Source organism: Typha angustifolia, chromosome 9 (genome assembly GCF_048772165.1).
Source record: "Typha angustifolia cultivar Huaian chromosome 9, ASM4877216v1, whole genome shotgun sequence".
Lineage (NCBI taxonomy): Eukaryota > Viridiplantae > Streptophyta > Magnoliopsida > Poales > Typhaceae > Typha > Typha angustifolia.
Window position 1 is genome coordinate 4,551,867 of NC_133247.1, and position 20,100 is coordinate 4,571,966.

General features: G+C 39.6%; 3 protein-coding genes and 1 non-coding gene across 5 annotated transcripts; 1 reads left to right on the plus strand and 3 right to left on the minus strand.

Moving 5' to 3' along the window:
* Window positions 1–118: 118 nt before the first annotated feature.
* On the minus strand, window positions 119–2,299 carry LOC140767453 (uncharacterized). 2 transcript variants are annotated; one of them, XM_073107371.1, is made up of 2 exons: window positions 1,280–2,299; window positions 119–1,174 (listed from the first exon to the last, which is right to left on the minus strand). In XM_073107371.1, exons 1-2 carry the CDS (start codon window positions 2,268–2,270, stop codon window positions 132–134), a joined length of 2,034 nt encoding a protein of 677 aa, XP_072963472.1. In that variant the 5' UTR covers window positions 2,271–2,299; the 3' UTR covers window positions 119–131. The 2 variants fall into 2 exon arrangements, with proteins under 2 accessions (XP_072963472.1, XP_072963470.1); XM_073107369.1 differs by having other exon boundaries at window positions 119–844; window positions 917–2,299.
* Window positions 2,300–5,651: 3,352 nt separating this feature from the next.
* LOC140767499 (cellulose synthase A catalytic subunit 7 [UDP-forming]-like) lies at window positions 5,652–10,424 on the minus strand. The gene is made up of 12 exons (XM_073107429.1): window positions 10,266–10,424; window positions 9,960–10,158; window positions 9,722–9,840; window positions 9,557–9,626; window positions 9,205–9,361; window positions 8,484–9,096; window positions 8,281–8,418; window positions 8,072–8,197; window positions 7,763–7,975; window positions 7,153–7,668; window positions 6,627–6,977; window positions 5,652–6,416 (listed from the first exon to the last, which is right to left on the minus strand). The coding sequence occupies exons 1-12, from the start codon at window positions 10,344–10,346 to the stop codon at window positions 5,835–5,837; spliced, it is 3,165 nt and encodes a 1,054-aa protein (XP_072963530.1). The 5' UTR covers window positions 10,347–10,424; the 3' UTR covers window positions 5,652–5,834.
* On the plus strand, window positions 7,015–7,085 carry TRNAG-GCC (transfer RNA glycine (anticodon GCC)). The gene has a single exon. It is a non-coding gene; the product is annotated as a tRNA-Gly (tRNA).
* A 1,291-nt stretch (window positions 10,425–11,715) lies between the features above and the next one.
* On the minus strand, window positions 11,716–19,746 carry LOC140767479 (peroxisome biogenesis protein 12). Its single transcript, XM_073107406.1, has 10 exons — window positions 19,492–19,746; window positions 18,744–18,849; window positions 17,391–17,539; window positions 16,764–17,016; window positions 15,081–15,190; window positions 13,792–13,866; window positions 13,576–13,662; window positions 13,049–13,135; window positions 12,265–12,402; window positions 11,716–12,164 (listed from the first exon to the last, which is right to left on the minus strand). The coding sequence occupies exons 1-10, from the start codon at window positions 19,597–19,599 to the stop codon at window positions 12,093–12,095; spliced, it is 1,185 nt and encodes a 394-aa protein (XP_072963507.1). The 5' UTR covers window positions 19,600–19,746; the 3' UTR covers window positions 11,716–12,092.
* Window positions 19,747–20,100: the final 354 nt, after the last annotated feature.

Below are 20,100 nucleotides of genomic sequence, written 5' to 3' on the forward strand. Positions count from 1 at the left end.
TTTTTAATTTCATTCTAGTTTAGAGGGTGGCATTATAACAAACAAACAAAATATCATGAGGTCTCCATGAAAGTTGATTAATTAACCCTCAAAAAAGTTATAACGTTCCAACTTTTGGAACATTTGCTTCTTTATTTGAATCCATCCAGTATACAATCAATAACAGCAAAGTAGGAAGACCTCCATGAGCTGCTAAAGAACAGAGGACTAAAAATACCCCCAAACCCCAAGGCAAATCCTAGTTCAATGCTGAAGACTAACCAGTTGTTATCATCATCAGCTCCCTCATTCCTTTCATCTCCGTGATCATGACGAGGAACAGATGCACCGTGATCTAAACAAGGTGTAAGAAATGGAGGTCCACAGAGCCCTGCATTGCCTTTATAAATTGATGGGTCTGTGAGTGTTTGTAGCTGAAACCCCCACGGCACTCTCCCTGACAAGTTGTTGTACGACACGTTCAAGAAATCCAAGAAAGTCAGCGAAGAAATCGCCGGCGGGATCGCGCCCGACAGTCGGTTCATGGACAGATCAAGAGATTCTAACATCTGCAGCTTACCGATCTCATCTGGGATTCGTCCACTTAGCCTGTTCCTCGACAAGTCCAGCTGCACTAGCCCAGAAAGATTTGCAAGCTCTCGTGGTATCTCATCAGTCAGACAGTTTCCAGAGAGGACTATGGCAGTTAGAAACGAGAGTGTTCTCTGGAACGCGTAGGCCCTCCCCTTCCACACCAATGAGATGTTGTCCATGTACTCGTATAAGCTGCGGTCGATGAACCATCCTCCCGAGCTCCGCTTTCCGGTCATGCCGGCGAGATTGCCGAGTGTAGGAGGGATACTCCCTGAGAGATTATTGAGTGAAAGATCCAAGAGTCTAAGTGAAGAGAGGAGAGATACCTCGGTTGGAATACTACCATGAAACGTGTTGGATGTTAGCCTGAGGACTTTCAATGACGGAAAGCTTTCTCCAATCCAAGAGGGTATCTGGCCATAGAATATATTCTCTCCCAGGTCTAAAGTCACTAAATCCTTGCAGTGCTTGAGAGCAGGAGGGAATTCTCCAGTGAAGGAGTTATTGTTCAAGTGAAGGGATTGGAGGGAAAGCTCTGAGAAGATCTGGTCAGGGATAGACCCAGATAAATTGTTATGCATCAGACTCATGTACTTTGTGCCTGTCAAATTCCACCAACATTTTGGGATCTCTCCAGATAAGCTGTTCCTCGAGAGGCTTAGATATGTCAGTCTCCTAAATTTGCATAGAGTTGGTGGTATAGAACCTGATAGTTTGTTGCCGAAGAAGAACATGAATTGTAGCTGCTCAAGATTGCTTACTGTTGGTGGAATGACTCCTGTGAGTGAGTTCTGTGACATATCCAAACCATACAAATCTGACAGTTCGCCGATCTCTGGCGGTACCGGACCCGAGAACTGGTTATCGGAGAGGTGGACCACTTGTAGCTTCGTCGCCAAACCGATCTCGGGGGGAATCTTTCCGGTGAAGGAATTATTCTGCACTCGAAACGCTATAAGCTCGGTCCAATTGGCGAAAAAATCCGGCGACAGCTCGCCGGAGAGTGAATTATTCGAGACATCAAACTCCTGCATCTTTGTTAGGCTAGCTAAAGACCGCGGTATCCCTCCGGTGAGCCTGTTAGCCCGTAGGCGAAGGTCGCAAAGTCTCAGTAGGTTTGAGAAGGAGGCAGGTATTTCTCCTTCAAAGCTATTGAAAGAAAGATTGAGGTAATTAAGGTTTGGTAAATTTGTCGATAAAGATTCCGGTATCGGGCCGGTGAATGTGTTACCGGAGAGATAAAGGTATATAAGATTTGTGCATTTGAGCATGACTAGTGGACTATTAATGGACTGGTTGAAGCTGTTGTCGCTAAGGTCTAATGAGGTGAGCTTGGACGTGGCGCAAATGTTTGCAGGAATAGATCCATAAAGGTTGTTACCAGAGAGATTGAGCTGGGCAAGGCTGGACAAACAAGAGAAGTCTAGCTCATGCAATGTGCCACTCAAATTGGCATTTGGTAACCAAAGCTGGACAACTCTTCCAACAGAGTCACAATGGACTCCAAACCATTTGCATGGGGTGCTAGAATTGGTGAGAGACCATGAGCTAAGACTAGAATTATTAGTCTCATACAAGCTAGACCTCCACTTGACAAGTGCCTCTGCTTCAGTTGTGGCATTGGATTTGAGGGAAAAGATGGAGAAGGTGAGGAAGAGAAGGGTGAGGAAACGTTGTTGGATTCTTGTGGACTCCATTAATGGTCGACTGGAAATGAATTGAACTGGTTCAGTTTGTTGCTTAGAGCTTATGAAGAGAGCCAGGAAGTGGGCATAGTCGGTGAAAGGAAAGGGATAGAAACCAAATGTTTTCCATGTGGTTATGATTCGGTTCATGGGTCTGACGTTGAGAAATTTGAGACAGTGGTGCGAATGCAAGGTACACTAATCTTCTGAATCATTGGATGTGGTGTCTGGACGGTGTTGGATAATTTCAATTTATAAATATACGTGGAAATTCTATTTTATCTCTTACTGTTGTACAACAGTCTAAATTTTTATCGTTTTAGTTATAGTTAGTTATATTCAAACTACAACTATTAATTTTTATTATTATATTTAACTAAATTAAAAGTTAAATTTTAAAATAATAATTAAAGACAAAATAGTTAAAATTTGGATAAATTTTATAAAATTTTAAATAACAAATTAAGATGCGATAAAAATATATATTTATTTAATATATTTGCCATATTTTGTGATCTGAAATTGATATTATTGTAGATGAGTTGAAGAGCTTATCAAATATTATACAACTATTTTGAATAAATAGTTTGATCAAATATGATCATAAAAAGATAAATTAATACAAATAAAATTATAGGACGTGAAATAAATTTAGACCTAACTATACAAGGATATATTGGATTTCTTCCCAATTTTTCAAGGTGGAATATCTTTATTCGATTCTTATAAGACACTTGTGGTCATTTCTTAAAAGCAAAATTATACTTATCCTCGTAGGGTTTGCATTCTTCTAAATCTATATATGTCTCTCTTTCTTCCTTCAACTGAGAGGAATCAAATTCGCACCCAATAAAGTTGAAGTGTTGATGGAAGGAAAGAAATCCAAGAATTTTCCACAGATGAGCAATTATCACGTCTGGAATTTGGACTCTACTGTCAGATCGTTAGAAATCTAGGGATTTACTTTATCCCTCTAGTTTGTACTCTGTCGTCCCCTCTCTTCATTTCTTTTCTCTCTGTAAAGTATCCTTGTAAAAGTTTTGATTTTGATCCTATTATAGTGTACCAATGAAAAGAAAATAAACTGAGATTTTGATTGAGTAATACGTGATTTGAAAGATAATTTCACTTTATAATCAAACTAGTATATATGGATCAAAAGTGCACCGTATTGGCACACAAGGGCTACATTTTTATCTATATGCTAGTGTGTTTAAAGGGTTGTAATTTTTTTTTATCCGCGGAGTAATTTGACACGAATCGAAATGCATTAAATGAGTTTGGATTTAGTATAATGATGTTGAGTTATATTTAATGTTCTCGTAACCTACTCCTCAACTCATTTATTACTCAAGTAATTATCTATAATTTAAATAGATTCATTTGAAACTCAGTTTATATGAGGGCAAAGGACAGAAAAATGAGTCACTTTATCCACGTCTATGTTTCCCGTGGTCCCAACACTAGCTCTAAAACCTCCTGATCCACCTTAACTAGGGGTGAAAACGGGTCGGATTAACTCCGACCAGACCCGCTATCCGACCCGAGTCGGATTGGATTCGGATAAAAAAATTCTATCCGACTCGGATTCAGATTCGAATACGGATTGAAAAAAATTCGGATACGGATTCGGATACGGGTCGGATAAATTTTTCGGATTCGGATACGAATATCGGATATCCGTTTACCCGCATATTTTTTTAAATGATTTACAGTTTTTAGTTTGCTTATTTAAATAGTAAGTATTAATATTATTACTAATAATACGTTATATATTATTTATATAGATTAATTTCTCTAATTTTATATATTTGACATACAAAAAAAAATTTTGTTGTAAAACTCTTAATATTTTTGTATTAATTATATTTAAATAAAATATTATAATTATTTTAAATTTAATTAATATCCGTTTAAGATCCGATCCTTTATCCGAAAATTATCCGTATTCGTTTAGTTAGGATATGGTTTTAAATTTTTCTATCTGTCTAATATCCGTATCCGAATCCGTATCCGAACTAAAAATACGGATCCGGATATGGGTTGAGCACTATCCGATCCGTATCCGATCCGTTTTCACCCCTAACCTGAACCCTCTTTTCCCTTGGGGAAGTAAATGTCTTTCCTGCTGAGAAGGAAAGAAGCGTTGAAGGCTCTCAATGCGAGCCACCTACCAACGACAAAGCTCCTTTTAAAGCAGCGAAAGAGGTTGTTCATTTGTTTTCGGCGTCCTAAGCCCAACTCTTTAAAGCTTAGCATTCTAATGCTGTAGCTTTAGGAGCAAATGCTCTCTTTTGTGACATTCTATCGCATCCAAAAAGATCCACCTTACTAATGGCTTTTGACCCCAAAAAGATTCATGAAAGTCGTGCGGAGTAGAGGTTCAGTTTAATTGATAAGTTCTTGGGCCGGCCACCACTGCTCTCGTATGTCTCAAAGGAAACGATGAGACGGTGGAAGCCTGCAGGTAACCTTCAAGTCATTGATACGGCTAGTGATTTTTTTACTTTTAAGTTTTTGTTTGAATGCGATATGGTTAACATCCTCACGGGTGGCCCTTGAACTTTTTCGGGCATGGTGCTAAACCTTATACCGTGGAGGCCCAATTTCTACCCTCTAGTAGAGGAGATCCTTTTCGCACCCGTCTGGATGCAACTTGTTGGCCTCTTGAGAGAGTACCGGAGGGAGGATCAACTCCTAGAGGTTGCTCTGACTTCAAGAGACCCCTCAAGATTGATGCCTATACCCTAGCGAGGACAAGGGGTAGATATGCGAGGGTGTGTGTAGAGATTGACCTAACTAAACCCGTAAAGCAAACTACCCTTGTTGGACCACCGGGGGGAACAAGTCCACCAAGCTATGGCCTATGAAAAATTGTCCGTGGTATATTTCCGTTGTGACAAGATTGGGCACCATTTAACTACTTATGCAAAGACCTCTCCTTGCAGGTATGCTAATGTGGGGGCTCAACCTTTGCCGTTTGAAGTGAATGCCAAAGATTTCGGACTCGGGGTGCTTGAGCCATAAGTGTTGGTTGTTACGATCCAACTACATGAGTTAAGTTAAGTTAAGTCAAATCAAATTAAGTTAGTTGTTTAACTTTATCTTTAATATTTTAAATTTTAAATAGATCAAATAATCCGCATATGGATTTGATCTGTTATGAATTTTTATTCCTAAAAATAGGAGTGAACATGTGTTGATAAGAAGGCGTTGAATGAATCTGAGTTTAGCTAAATATTTTTTATCATCTTTATCTTTTATCGTAACTATTAGATCGTTTTTATCTTCGTAGAAGTAGATCAAACTATAGAACATTTTCAAACATCCAAACCCTAGCCACCACCCTCCTCCAACAATTTATAATATAAATAATCCCAAGTACATTAATAAGCCCTCATTTTTAAAAGAAAGTTGAGGTGATTAATTTCACTCCTTTGAATTCAAAAATTATATAAGAGGTCCAACAAACTCTTTCACCACATAATGATCATCAATTACACATGCCAATTAAATGAAGTGATCAAAAGAAGAAGAAGAAGAAGAAGAAGGAAAATTGAGTAGAAAGTTTCATCCCTAGCATTCAACTCCACAAGGCTTGAGGATGGGTCCACGTTGCTTTGGCAAGAAGGGGTCAATCCTGACCCAAACCAAGGAGAAGATGGAAGCAAGCAGAATCGACCATAAGATCACAATGGTAGGAGTCCTATTCTGCCTCCCCATCAACCCCTTGAGGAACGGGTACAAGTGAACGATGACCCAGAAGGCGAAGAAGAGCTTCCCGAAGAGCGGGCCCCACGAGCCGTAGCCGTTGTTGATGGCGTCCGAGACGCCCGCGACGACGCCGACCATGTTGAGGATGATGAGGGTGGTCGGGGGGATGAGAAGGGTCGTCCATTTGAAGAGGTAGAGGTCGCCGAACTCGGAGTCCTCTGCTGCTTTGGACGTGACGGTGAAGTTGGTGTCGACGCCGGCCAAGACCTTGAGGAGGCCCTGGAAGACGGCGAAGAGGTGGGCGGAGACGCCGCCGATGACCCAGAACTGCTCGTTGCGCCACCAGTCCTGGATACTCACGCCACTCCACCGGAGCTCCAGGATGCCAGTGGCGATGATGGAGAGGAAGAGGGCGATGAACCAGATGCTGGCAAAGTTGTTTAGCTGTTTTGACAACGAATATTTTTCATTCGACACCCCAACATTTATTAGTATTATGATTAACTTCCTATACTTATCAATGGATTTTAAAAATTAAAAAAAATAGTGAAAAAGGTAATTGCTACACTGAAATAAGCACATAATATAGGGTGTAAACAGGAAAAAAAAAAAGAAACCCCTCAAAAATGAAAGGAAAGATGATAAGCTACTCACAGTTGGGATGATGAACTTTCCGGTGAGGAGGCAGACGGCGGGGATGGTGCAGTAGGCGAGAAGAGGGATAGAGGTGAAGGGGTAGACGATGGTGTTGGTGTACGCGAGCCTCTCGAGCCACTTCAAGTTCCCCCCGTAGCCGTACCAGAGAGGGCAGTGTCGGCTGAGGAAGATCTCGACGGAGCCCAACGCCCACCGGAGCACTTGGTGCAACCTGTCCGACAGATTGATAGGGGCCGACCCTTTGAAGGCAGGCCTCTCAGGCACGCAGTACACGGATTTCCAGCCTCTGCAGTGCATCTTGAAGCCCGTGAGAATGTCCTCTGTCACTGATCCATAGATCCACCCGATCTGCCAAAGATATCAAAAATTAATTAGTTCATAACAAGCACCAGTGGTCTAGTGGTAGAATAGTACCCTGCCACGGTACAGACCCGGGTTCGATTCCCGGCTGGTGCAATTTCGATTTTATTTTAGATATATATTTTAGAGTCTATAGAGGTCTGTCTATACTCTATATTAGTACCTCTTTCCCCCACTCAGTCTTCTCCTCATACCCGCAGCTTATGACATGTATCGCCTCCTTGACGAGCGCCGCCGTGTTGGTCCCCTGCGGCAGCCCGCCGCCGTCCTCCACGAGCGTTGACGCGATGAACACCGGCGACTGCCCGAACCGCTTCTCGAAGCTCTTCTGCGACATCAGCGACGACTTCTCCAGCTCCTCGTACCCCTCCAGCCCCTCCTCGATTTCCTCCAGCTCGAACCCTCGCTTCCTGTACCCTTTCTTGCTCACCCCCATCGCCCCCTCCCCCTTCTTCTTCCCCTTCCTGAACCCCAGCAGCCCTAGTCCCCCACCTTTCTTCGCCCCGGCCTTGCGCGACCGGCCGGAGCAGCAGCACCAGGACGGCAAGCAGTCGCATGTCATCTTCTGCCGCTTCTCGCTCTTCGGGGGGTCGTAGCCGTACAACGCCTGCCGGTTGAACACGCACCCGGTGCCGACGTACACCGGCCCCTGGATGCCGTCGAGTCCTCTCATGTTGATCTATATGTATTTGAAACGCATTTCAGTTTAATCTTTGAGAGTGAGTAATCAATAAGTTTAACATAATACTTAACGTAGATATCCAACTACTTACATCGAAGAAGACTACGTTGCGATTAGCATATCTATCATGGCGATCGATGCCATCAAATCTCTGAGGGAACTGGACGTAGCAGAGCTTCTTCCCCAGCTGAGGGTCCATTAGGAAGCACATGGCTTCTCTTACGGCCTTGCTGTTGTTGACGTAGTGGTCGCAGTCCAAGTTCAACAAGAACGGTGCATTCGTGAGCACAGCTGATACCCGAACCTATGAAATTTGCACATCAAATTAACATCACGTCAATTACCACTAACTGGTAGCGTGATACAAAATCTCTCATGCTAATTACAATCAGTAGCCCACCAATGCATTCATGGCTCCTGCTTTCTTGTGGTGCTGATAGCCCGGGCGCTTCTCACGCGAGACGTACACGAGACGAGGCAGCTCGTTGCCCTCTACATCTAGGGCGCCTTGGCTCCCAAGGTACACCTGAACAAAAATTTATAATGATTATATAGTTCAATTAATTATGTTATAGATTGCCATTAATAGTAGATAATTAATTAATTAACCTGTATCATTCCAGGATGGTCCCTTGTGTTGTTGCCAGGCCAAGGTGTGCCGTCCTGCATCACCCAACCTTCCTCTGGCTTCTTCTGTGCTTTTGCTACCAGAGCATTAATCCTCACCTTAAACTCCTCGTACTCTCTCTGCACCATTAGACGATAAGAATATGAACGAGTATTTATCTTTCAAACTGTGGGTGTAAATATACCTTCATGGCCCTCCTTTCCTTGACAAAGGTGGGCTGCACCTTATCCTTCAAGTAGTCGATCTTCTGGGAGAAGTAGAACTCCGGCGCTCTCGGCTCAACGTTATACTTCTTGCAGAACGGCACCCACCTCCTGGCGAACTCGGCGGTCTCCGACAGGGTGTCGAAGAGCAGCATGGATGCGCCGTCGTCGGAGACGTAGCAGCTGACCTTGTCGATGGGGTAGTCGACGGAGAGGATGGAGAGGACGGTGTTGGCGGTGATGATGGGCGGCTCCTTGAGGGGGTCGACGGAGCTGACGAAGAAGTCGACGGGGAGGAGGCGGGAGGGCTCGCCATCGCGGTCGAAGCGGAGGGCGAGGCGGTCGAGGTAGGTCTGGCGGTTGATGGGGAACCACTTGGGGAACTGGTCGAGGATCCAGGAGAGGGCGAACCAGATCTCGCAGATGACAGAGATGAGCCAGAGGGCGTATGCGTCGTTCGCCGGGGTCGTCAACCGGAACCGGAAGAAGAAGATGAGGATCAAGAGGCGGAGGACGATCACGATCCGGTACGGGTTGATCTTGCTCGACGAGATCGGCACCTTCCGCCACAGAGGCTGCCGGGCCTCCGCCATTCTGCAACGCGACATCGAACGGCGCGAATAAAGGTTAATTTTTGTACATCTTTAAATTGTGAAACTAATAAATCTATTAAAAAAAGAAGAAGGAAGCAGCAAATCTTACAGCATGTAATCTTCGTCATTATTCTCTTCATCATTTTCTCCATCATCTCTGTTGAGCATTCCCTTCTTCTCTTGCCTCGTCTTCCATTTCTCTATCCTGTCCTTCCATTCCATGCCACCTTCCATCTCCCTCTCTGCTTCAAGATCCTTTCCGGCAACTGCCATGCCCAAATTATTTATTAAAACAATACTCTATACTGTATTTTTATTATTATTCACACCTTATAGATTAATTAATGAAACTATATATACAGAATGATTTAAATACTTTTGAATAAGTTTTTTTAAGATTTAAAACAGGAACCATTATTTTAGGTTCTTTATTGTTTTTTATCTAAGAGATTTCTACTAACCACTTCCAGCAAAGGAGGACAATGCAGACCCATTGTGTCTCCTCTGTTGCACCACTTGCTCTCCATTTTCCTGCGAGAAAAGATACATGGCTTGATGAATCCTTAGCCTTTCAATTTGACGAGAATAACTAATTGGATCATTTACTTTTCTTAATTGGAACTTACGGAGTTAAGATCGAATCGATGATGGCTGTGAATTTTTCGTGGGCTCTTAATTTGGAACTCATCCTCAAAGTCGTCCATTTCAGCCCCCTCATCTTCATCTCCTTCAACTCTTGGGCATCCTGAATTTCAAATAGATGTCGATTTCAAATATGTCAGGAAAAAAATATATAGGCAATGATAATCAGAATGGTTTAAAATATGCATCAAATTAAGAGGGATATTGGAAATGGTTTAGTACCATTGTGACGCTTGTAGCGAGTGTTGCACTGAGGACAGCTCTGGCTGCCATCACTCCGTTCATACTCATAGCACGGCCGGCACACCGGGAAGCCGCACTCGTGGCACGCGACGAAGAGCTCGCCGTCGCCCTTGGCGCCGATCTCGTCGCCGCAAACGCGACAGATCTTTACGTTCGAGTTTCGGTTTGTCTCCTTAGGCTGCATGCCATGGACGTGACAAGAGAACAAACATAATTACGCATTCATCTATCAAGAGAAAAAAGAAAAGGAAAGAAATTAATGAGAGAGTATGAATGAAGGCAGACCTCTTCATGGCCATGCATGACATGCAGCTCGTTGCGCTGGTGGGAACCGGCGACGAGGCCGGCGGCCGGTGCCGGATCCATATGAAGAGGAGAAAGAAGAAGACGAAGTTGTACGAGGAGTTAGAATGGCTAAGGATGGAGAGGGGAGGAGAGGAGTTATTAGTAGTTTTATGGACAGAGAGGTCCGTAGTCGGAGAGTTGCAATCCCTCACCAAACCGTGAGTTGAGGGGTCGAGGTTTTGATTAGAAGAGAAGCGAGCATGCACTTTCGCGAGGTTGCAGTTGGCTCGCTTAGATCCCAAGTCTTGAAACCAAAAATAAATAATAATAATAATAATAATAAAATAAAAAGGCCTTGTAATTAAATTAGGTGAAAGTTACATTTCGCACCCTGTATTTCTATTAATTTATGGTACCGCACTCTACCTTCTCAGTATTTATACTTTCAAAGCTGATGAAAAGATAGTAATATTAATAAGGGTGGAGATTGTTATGTAGATTGTACAATTTTTCATTAGAATGGAAAGTCTAAAACATAAGGATCAAAATATAAATACTGAAAAATTAGGGTGCGAATATTATATTTGTTAAAATACAATGATGTTAAATTAACATAGAGGTTATAGTAGTAGCAGCTGAAGAAAAATGTGGCAGGCTATGGAGTGATGTTGATGCTTAGGAGAAGGTATACTGATGAAGACTCACCAACCTTCCCCTTTTAATAAGCTCACTTTTTTCTTGGTGAAGTTGTTGCATTGGAATTTGGAAGGTTGCTATTATGTATATATGAAGCTATTTAAGTTGCAGGAATATCTTATTCCATTACTAGTTACTAGTAAGATAAGAGTATATTTTAGTATATACAACTCCAAAGCTCGTTTAAGCTCACTAGTTATACTTAGTTTCTGATATATTTATATATGTAAATGATAAAAGGATAAAATAGAGTTTAACCCTCTATTGTTTTGGCATGATGTGTTTTAAACTTAAAGTATAACCCTCCTTTTAACCTAGACTAAGTTACAATTATGGGCGAAAATTATTAAAAAAGAATTAATTATCTTTATAAATGTAAAAAGACTAATTTGAAGATGATTAGAATAGTTTGATCATAAACAGTATTGATGCCAATGATGGTGGAAATAATTTAGTCATTTGAACAGTAATGTCGTCGATAAAAGAAATCTAATAATTATAATTTAGTCTGAAACTAGGTTAAGCGCTTAAGTTTAAAATGGTTATAATTTGCCCTTTACAAATATAATTATTTGCTGTGTTCAGCTTATATATATTTCAAGTTCAAACATTTAGCTTGTGTTGTGAATCATCTTGAACTTACTTCCTATCAAGACACAGCTGTTCATGTTACATATCATCTTTTCTATAAAAAGAATAACATTGACAAATTCCATAAATTAATTAAGAGAAAAAAGAAAATTGAGGTGATCTTTTTTTTTTCCTCCAAGCCATTGATACATCTGTGGATTTATTCCTTCTGAGACTTGTAGAAAATAATAGTATTACATGATATGAAGATAATTAAATCTGAACCGAGAACTTCTCTATTAGTATGTGAGTTTTTATCTCAAAAACATATATGAATGAAAAAATGTGGGACAATAATAACTATTATTCCAAAATACTTCTACCGACACAGTATATGGAAAAACTACAAGGTTCAAATCCCTTAAAAGGCACCAGCACTTCAAGAGATTTAGCAATTCTAAGATACCGTGTTAACTGCGGCGAAATGCTTCACTTTTGATTCTGGTTGTATATCTGATTTGTGTCCATCTTTAGAATTTCCACAAACCGAATTAATTCAAGCTATAAATCATGGAAAAGCTTCCTAATTTGTTCAGTTGTCGCAGGCATCAACGTAATGGGACATCTTTTGTGCTGTCATAGAAAAAGGTGGAAAGAAGACTGATTAGCAAGAGTACTGGAACAAATCTTAATTTCCTTGGAAGGGAATTTGTCGAGAAGTTTGAGCATTCACCTGAGACACATACTTATGTATGCAAGCAAAGCAGAAAACAAAACCAGAAACAGGAAGAACAGACGGATTAGCCCGCTTCTGGCAGCATAGGGGACAGAGTGTCCTGTCTGGTGGCAAGGGAATTCCATCTTTAGCCACCTGCGGTTAATGAAAAGAGGCTTTGATCAGCTAATCAGATATTTAGGTAGCATTAGGATGAATAGATACTTTTGAGAAAGTAAATGGAAGAAGCATTTAAAATCCACAAGATATTCAGCACAAGCACCTTCAAGTCCCCATAAGTCCAATATTTTGTCATCAAAACTAGACAAAAACAGTAAAAAGAAAAAGACCGAGAGCAACTCAATCAATGAGAGAACAGACTATAAAACGATTAAAGCCGTTATGTATCACTGCCACACCATGGGTGTGCCAGTGTGCACCAATATTCATACTTCATTAGGCATGAGGCTCTTAAACAATATAAAGCGACATTTTACCCTTACTAATCAAATAACCAAAATCTGGCAACAATCAAGTCAACCAAAAATGTGAGGCTTATGAAGAAAAAAAAATTGGTTAAAGCAAAAAAGACTTCGCACATTCAATGTCATGGCCGTTGATTACAAATTTAGTGTTATAAGGTCAAAAAAAAGACAGGAAAGAACACAAAGTGCTGAGAGGGAACGAAAAGGTCCCTGATATGACGTACAGCTTGCTATTAGTAGATAAAATCATTTGGCATATGTACATATGTAGAATATCATGGCAATCCATGATAAAATCCAGCAGCGAGTAAGCAAACCTTCGGTGGTGGAGGAGGAGGAGGTGGGGGATAAACAGTTGGAGCTGACATTCTTTCTTCAGCAGATTGGTACCACCACTCCATCATCTGTGTACAATGTGCCAAGAAAGCAATATTATTTTAAGAAGTGCAAGATTTGTAAACAACAGCAACCAAGTACCTATATCCTTTCAAGTCATAGTTAGGAGGATCAACCTACCATTACCTTCAGGAACATATAGGTGAAGATAGGAAAAGCAAAAGGGGAAAATAACAAGCAGTAAATACTAAATAGATATTAGTGGAACATGAAAAGCACATGGATACAGGAGACTTAACTACCTACTCGGATTGTGTAAATGAGAAAAAACCAGGTGACATGGAATTGGAGAGAAATCACAGTTGGAGCAAGAAATAGAGTTTGCATATCATAATCAGAAGTCCAAATTGTGCATAGTGACTGACTACTTGAAGTTTCTTTCTCTTTCATTTTCTTTATTTCGAGTAATCAGCCTACTTAGACTTTGAGGAACATGAAAGGTACGGACCTTGAAAAAGAACACTGCAGCAATTAAACCAGTTTGTGCATAATCAAGAGTTGTGTATATGCAACTGAGAAGCGCTCTCTGCACAGCCTGCGTAGGTCACATGCCAGAATTCATGTTCTACATCAGACATAGGCCTCTTAAAGAGAATGCATGCAGAACTCTGCTACCTCTGTGACATATAAGAGTAACTATTATCTAACAATAGAATTTGCATACCTTCAACCATGGAGGACCACGGAGCCTTTCACGTTCACGACTTCTGATCCTTGAAATCCTGGAAGACGAATCCATCTACCTTGACATTGAACAATAAAGACACAACAATTTAGCCAATCACTAATTCAGAGAATATAAAATACAGAATCTTTCATGCATGCTATGCATCCCTTCTGATGCAATTTATGAAATAAGATTAAGATACAGAAATCAAATTAACCAATCATACTGACCAAGGATTCGAGTTTCGGCCGATCCCGATCCAGGCCGAAACCACTCGGTTTCGGCCTGCTGCAGGTGGCTGCACCAGCAGCAGGCAGCTATCTGCTGACAGCAGTAGCTGTCAGCATCAGCTACTGCTGACAGCAGCAGCTGACAACTACTGCTGTCAGCAGCAGTTAGAGAGAGAGGGAGAGAGAGAGTGAGGGAGAAAGAGGAAGGGAGAGTGAGGGAGAGAAAAGGAGAGAGAGAGAGGGAAAAAGCGAGAGAGAGAGTGAGAGAGAGAGGAAAGATTAAAAAAAAGAGGGTATGAGAGAGAGAGAAAATGGAAGAGAGAGTGAGGGAGAGGAAAAGATTAAAAAAAAGGGTATGAGAGAGAGGAAAAAAGAAAGAGAGTGAGGGAGAGGGAAAGATTAAAAAAAAAAGGTGAGAAAGAGAGAGAGAAAAAGATAAAAAAAAGAATGTGGGAAAGAATGAATACTTTAGAGTTTAAACTAACAATTAGAGAGACAGAAAAGAAGAGAGGGAGAAAAAAAGATTTTTACTTTTTAGGCTTTATATGTGAGTAATTATTATTTCTTATTTTCTTATAATTTTTCTAAATTTTTAGAAATTTCTCTAACATTTTTAATAATATTTAGAATTTTATTTAATTAAAATAGTCCGATCCGATACAGGCGGCCGATATGGCCGATACAGCCGATACGTATCGTTTTTTCGGACGGCCGATCCCGATCCCGATACCGATTTTTGGAACCTTAATACTGACAGCCTGACATGATGTTAAACCCTCAGGATATGCACTTTACAAGACAAATTGAGTGAGCTTGTTAGAGGATGCATGAATTACCGCTAGAGAAACTTACACCGACTAGAACTTACATGGGCTACAACGCAAGAAAATGCACTAGATGCCTTGATGTTCTAATACGAGGACTGTTCTTTTAATCTCATGCTGGATTTACTCCTTGAAAAATGCTAATAAAACAAGCACTACAAGTACACATAAAATTTGTTGAAGTGGCTATTAGAAAGTATGCAGGTAGTAAAAGTAGTTAAAAATCACATACCAGTTCTTGTCCTGTTGCACGACAAACCTGAATACCAAGAACATGTAATCCTGGACTATAAAACCCAGTAGCATCCAACAGATATAATAGTTGGTAAGCAAATGTTAATCCTGTGAAGAATGGATAACAGATATTACATTTTTAGTCGAAACGGAAAACAGGGAATTGCAGGCTGATGTGCAAACTTATTTTTCTATTAGATGGCACAATATAATGCTTTTAAAGCACCATTACTTTAAATTGAAATCAGTTAATCACTCATATTTGAAAAATATTCAAGAAACAAATCCAGCTGTAGGCCAATATAGTTTCATCCAAGTGGAATTGTACTTTCATCTAGTTTTCATATGTTAAATAAAGTAGAACCAAAGCAACAGAAGAGATTGGACAATAATTTTCTGATAAACAGGCATGCCAATCCATGATTTTCTTTCATAATTACTGCTAAAAATGTACAAATTTTACATAACGGGCAACTTATTTCTCTTAGATGTATAGTAATTATCAGTATCTAATGAATTAACAGCAAAAGAACCAACATAGGAAACATTAATCAATCATAATTACTAACGTCACAATGAGGCAAAAGGGAAGAAAAAGAAGAAACAACAAACAGAAAAAGCTAATGCGGAAAAAACTTAATAATGTTCAGTAAGTAACTACCCAAAGAAAGACATTAACTATAGAATAACTTCCTGACACGATTTGGGCACATGCTGCTCAGCCATCTGATGGCAAGCAGACAACATGAGCATATCAACAATCTTGCATAGACATCACAAGCCGAAGATGGTGCCTCACATATATGTTGGCATATTCTAAAGAGCATTAATTGTGTTGGGATGCTTCAGCAAGACGTACAGCAGCATGGCATAGGCTAGCAAGGTTGCACAACAACTGTAGGGACTAGAATATGGATCTTTGATAAACCATTGAGAATAGTTGTCCCAACTACATCTCCAAACTTTTATGTTGTTAGTGGTCATCTCACATGTAAGTATGCCAACTTAAAATAGCAAGACAATACAACAGTTTCCAAAAAAATTCAGTTAAATCATATACTGGAATGAAGCAGAACTTCCATTCTATGAAAGAGAGCAATTACTGTTTGCTTCAGCCTTCTGTTCACTATGGCACATAACAAGAGCAAGAAGAAATACACAATTAAATTGAACAAGCAAGGTTGCTATTACATGAAGTAGACAATAGGGACTTTTCTCATTTCATGCCCTAAATTAGGTGTTTGCCTCCATTTACACACTGTTTTTTCAGCAAGTTTAATTCAAACCTTGTTCTTTCACTAAATCATAGAAAACACCCTACTTAGGGTGTTTAATTGAAATTTCAACGACAAATATAAGGGTGGTCAAAGGTCTTTTTTGGTGTTCTATTAAAAATGCAAGGTTCGAATTAAAATAGTTAAAGCAGGATGTGATCCGCAAATCAACATATAATGTCGGGTGTCAAATGAAAAAAAAAATCCTAGAAAATAGGACATGTGTCCAGGGAATAAGCCTAACATGTCGTTCTGTAAGGATCAGAATGGCAAACATCAGAGATCATTCTACAAAGTCTACTTCTATATGGATCTAAACATCAAAACACTTATTTTATGCTTAAAAGCCAAATATCATGCACACAAATATGGAGGCTTTCTCCAGTCAACTGGTGCAAATTGCCAACCTTCATTGCTAGCATGTATCCAAGGGTAGCAAGCAGCTATAGCCGCTATTATTTTCTTCTTAAGATGTGTCATGCTTGACACTTCCATACTAGCAGCTTCAACTCGTGCATGAGAAGTCTCTCCTTCATCTAGGAGAAAGCCAGCTTCGTCCAATCTTGGCTCATCCTGACCCCAAAGACTTGCTTGAAGCCTAGCTTCCCTTTCTCTGTTATAATAAGAATGGAGCTTCGACTTGAAATATGGTAAAATAACCTATAAGAATATAGTTAAAGCACAAAAATATTAGTATAAATCAGAGAAACAGTATGCTGGAAATTGGAGTCATTTATTCCATTATGTAAAAAACAAAAGGCTGGTCATCTTACAAAAGCGACACAATAATCTAAATAACTAAAGCAATATCTAGTGGCAGCATAATTCTCAAGTTATATGCCCTCACCCTGAATGAAACTCTTCAATATAAGGAAAGATAAAAGCAAGGATGCCATAATAGAAGTGCTTTTTGAGGTCTCTCAGCAGTACAAACTAAGTGAGGTTTCTTCAGGGCAAGTATGCCATAATCTATGTCAATAGGATAAAGGATTTATTAACCAAATTATTGAATAGCCAAAAGCAGAATATGATACCAGAAACACAACAGAGAGGACTTTTTGATGCCTCTGCAATCCAGAATGACGGATTTTGTCATTTGATTCTACAATAGAAGTGCTTTTATTGGATGAAATTTTCACTTCTCTCCTCCGCAGACCATATAAAGATTCTGAGAATGAAGCATCTGAAAAGAAAAGAAGAACAGAATGTAAAAAACTGTTGCATATTACTTTGAGAGAAGTCCAATAAACTTGATTATTAGACAAAAAGACCAAATAATAAATGAAAGGTAAATCACAAATTATCTCCCACACCCCAGTTATGCCTAAAATCAAGCCACCCCTCTAAAATTTCATTTATATCCTTTTTCTCCCTGTGGTCTTAGACTAATATGAAACCGTTAAGTTTTCCATCTAGAAAGATACTAGATATCTTTAAGAAAATACTTAGAGAGATTCATCCTGCCAAAATGGACAGCAATATGCATTTTCTCCCTCTTCTATCCTCTTATACCTAAGATTATAAGCCTCAAATCTTAGTTATCATCTCTCTATCACTATGTAACTCCCTTCATATAAATATCTATATCATAGCTTTTTAATAGCATAGCTATTTAACTGGTAGAAAATTCATAGCATAGCTCCTCAAACAATGAGATAATTACTATCACAAGTGTATTATAGTGATTATGGCCCCATTAACAGCCATCCAGCTTTTCACATTAGTGTAAAGTGTAAACCACAAGGGGGCAAAGTTATAAAACTGATAATTCATAGCGGTTACTTGATTTTGGATGATAAGATGAATGATGTAAGACTGTAAGTTGATGAAAGGCCGTTAGAAGGACGAGGATGACATATTGCATTCTCCTATCCTTTCTAACCCACGGATAGGTAGATATCAAGGTTTTAAAACTTCACTTCATTTTGACTTTAGGGATATGAAATTTCAAATTTCAAATTTCATATCACTAGTTCAAGTTCACATAGTACTTGTGGTTGACAGTTGACTGCATCTATTTGCACTAATACATAAGTAATGCAACCAAGGGAAAATAAGAAACATGTCTTCACAAAAAGCCACAGCCAACACCTAAATCCACGAATTGTTACTATTTGCCCTGAGTGATATGCTGCCATCAAAATTTTCAATTCTGTAGCTAAAATTACCAATAAGGAGGAGGGCCATGAGATTATCACAGTTGCCAACCTGCTTTAGATACATTAATTTGAGGATACCAAGTATTAGGGCAAAAAACAAGTCATTAGTTGCCAACTAAAAAAACATCATGCAAATCTAGCAGCACCTTTTATCATCACAAGATCATAACTTTAGATACTATATTAAGTGAAATAAAATGGAATCCACAAATTGCAATGAGGTAATACCTGTTGTTCGTAGACTATGAGATTCGAGCACCATCATTAATAATGCAAAAAATTCGTCATCATAATCTAAAACCTTGTGGAGGAATGGACTTCTTACAGCAAATACCTGCAGCACATAAGAGTAAAAACGGAAATTGAAACCATTGAAAGAATATGAAATGATAAAAAAAATCATATCCAATTAGGAAGAGAATAAAGGAAAGTTCCAGCCAGTGACAAAAGGCTTGCGATTTAGACAAAGCATACTACGGTCTGAAACCATTAAATATATAAGCATACACAAGAATGCACACTCGCATCCATATGATGCACGTTCCCTACCACAAGAAAGTTCATTCTAAAAAAAATTCAGAGCACCGATTCAACAACACCCTTTAGTCCTTACAGGAAAAGAATTTTGGAGGTGAACCCGATGCAAAAAGTATTAATGCCATCCAGGGTTAACCACAAAATATGGAAATTTCATCACTTTCAGATAGAATTGTAACAATATGAACAGTAGAAGCAGCCGACAACAAATAAAGCTACCAAAAATTCAAACCTAATAGATTTTACGCAATTCTGAAACAGAAGATAAAGAAATAAAAGGAGAAGGAGTTCCCTTTGACCGTCACCACTAGAATTACGGAAACAATTGATAGAAATCAATCAATAAAAGCAACGAGAAAGCAATCTAAGCAAAACAATAGGCCTAAATCGATCGAAACAAGAAAACCCCACGAATCCGACGCGAGGTCAAAGAGATTACCCCAAGGGAGTAGGTCAGAGCTGCTCTGAGGCTGGCGGGAAGCTGCTGCGCGGCCGCCATCTCGAAGAAGGTGGGCCGCGTCCCTTGCCCTCCCACTTGGAACAACATCTCCTCCTCCGGCCGAAGAATTAGGGTTCGTTCAGGGTTCCTCTCTTCTCTCTTCTCTACTTCTCTTCCTCTTCTTTTTTAGTTCGTCTTAGGAAAAGAAAATAACGGAATAGGAAGTGTGAGACCGATACGGCGACACAGCGACGACAATTAGTTTATCGGATTATTAAGACGGTCGTTATATAACAAGAACTATTTAAAATCTATTATATCTATTTTCTCTGGTTAAATTATTTAAATTGAGGGTGTTAAATGCAAATTAACTCTTGGAAATTATACCCAAAATTGAGATAACATAATGAATTTTGATTCACTTACTCAACTCTCTCGGCATCGCAAGCAAACAAATGATCAAACCTTGCTCTGAATTTATCTCATAAATTAATTAAATATAATAATTTTACTTTGAATATAATTATAATACGGTAAGATAAGCAGGAGTGTAAAATATAGATTCTCAATTTTTCTTTATCTTCTACAACGATATGTTATAAAATGCTA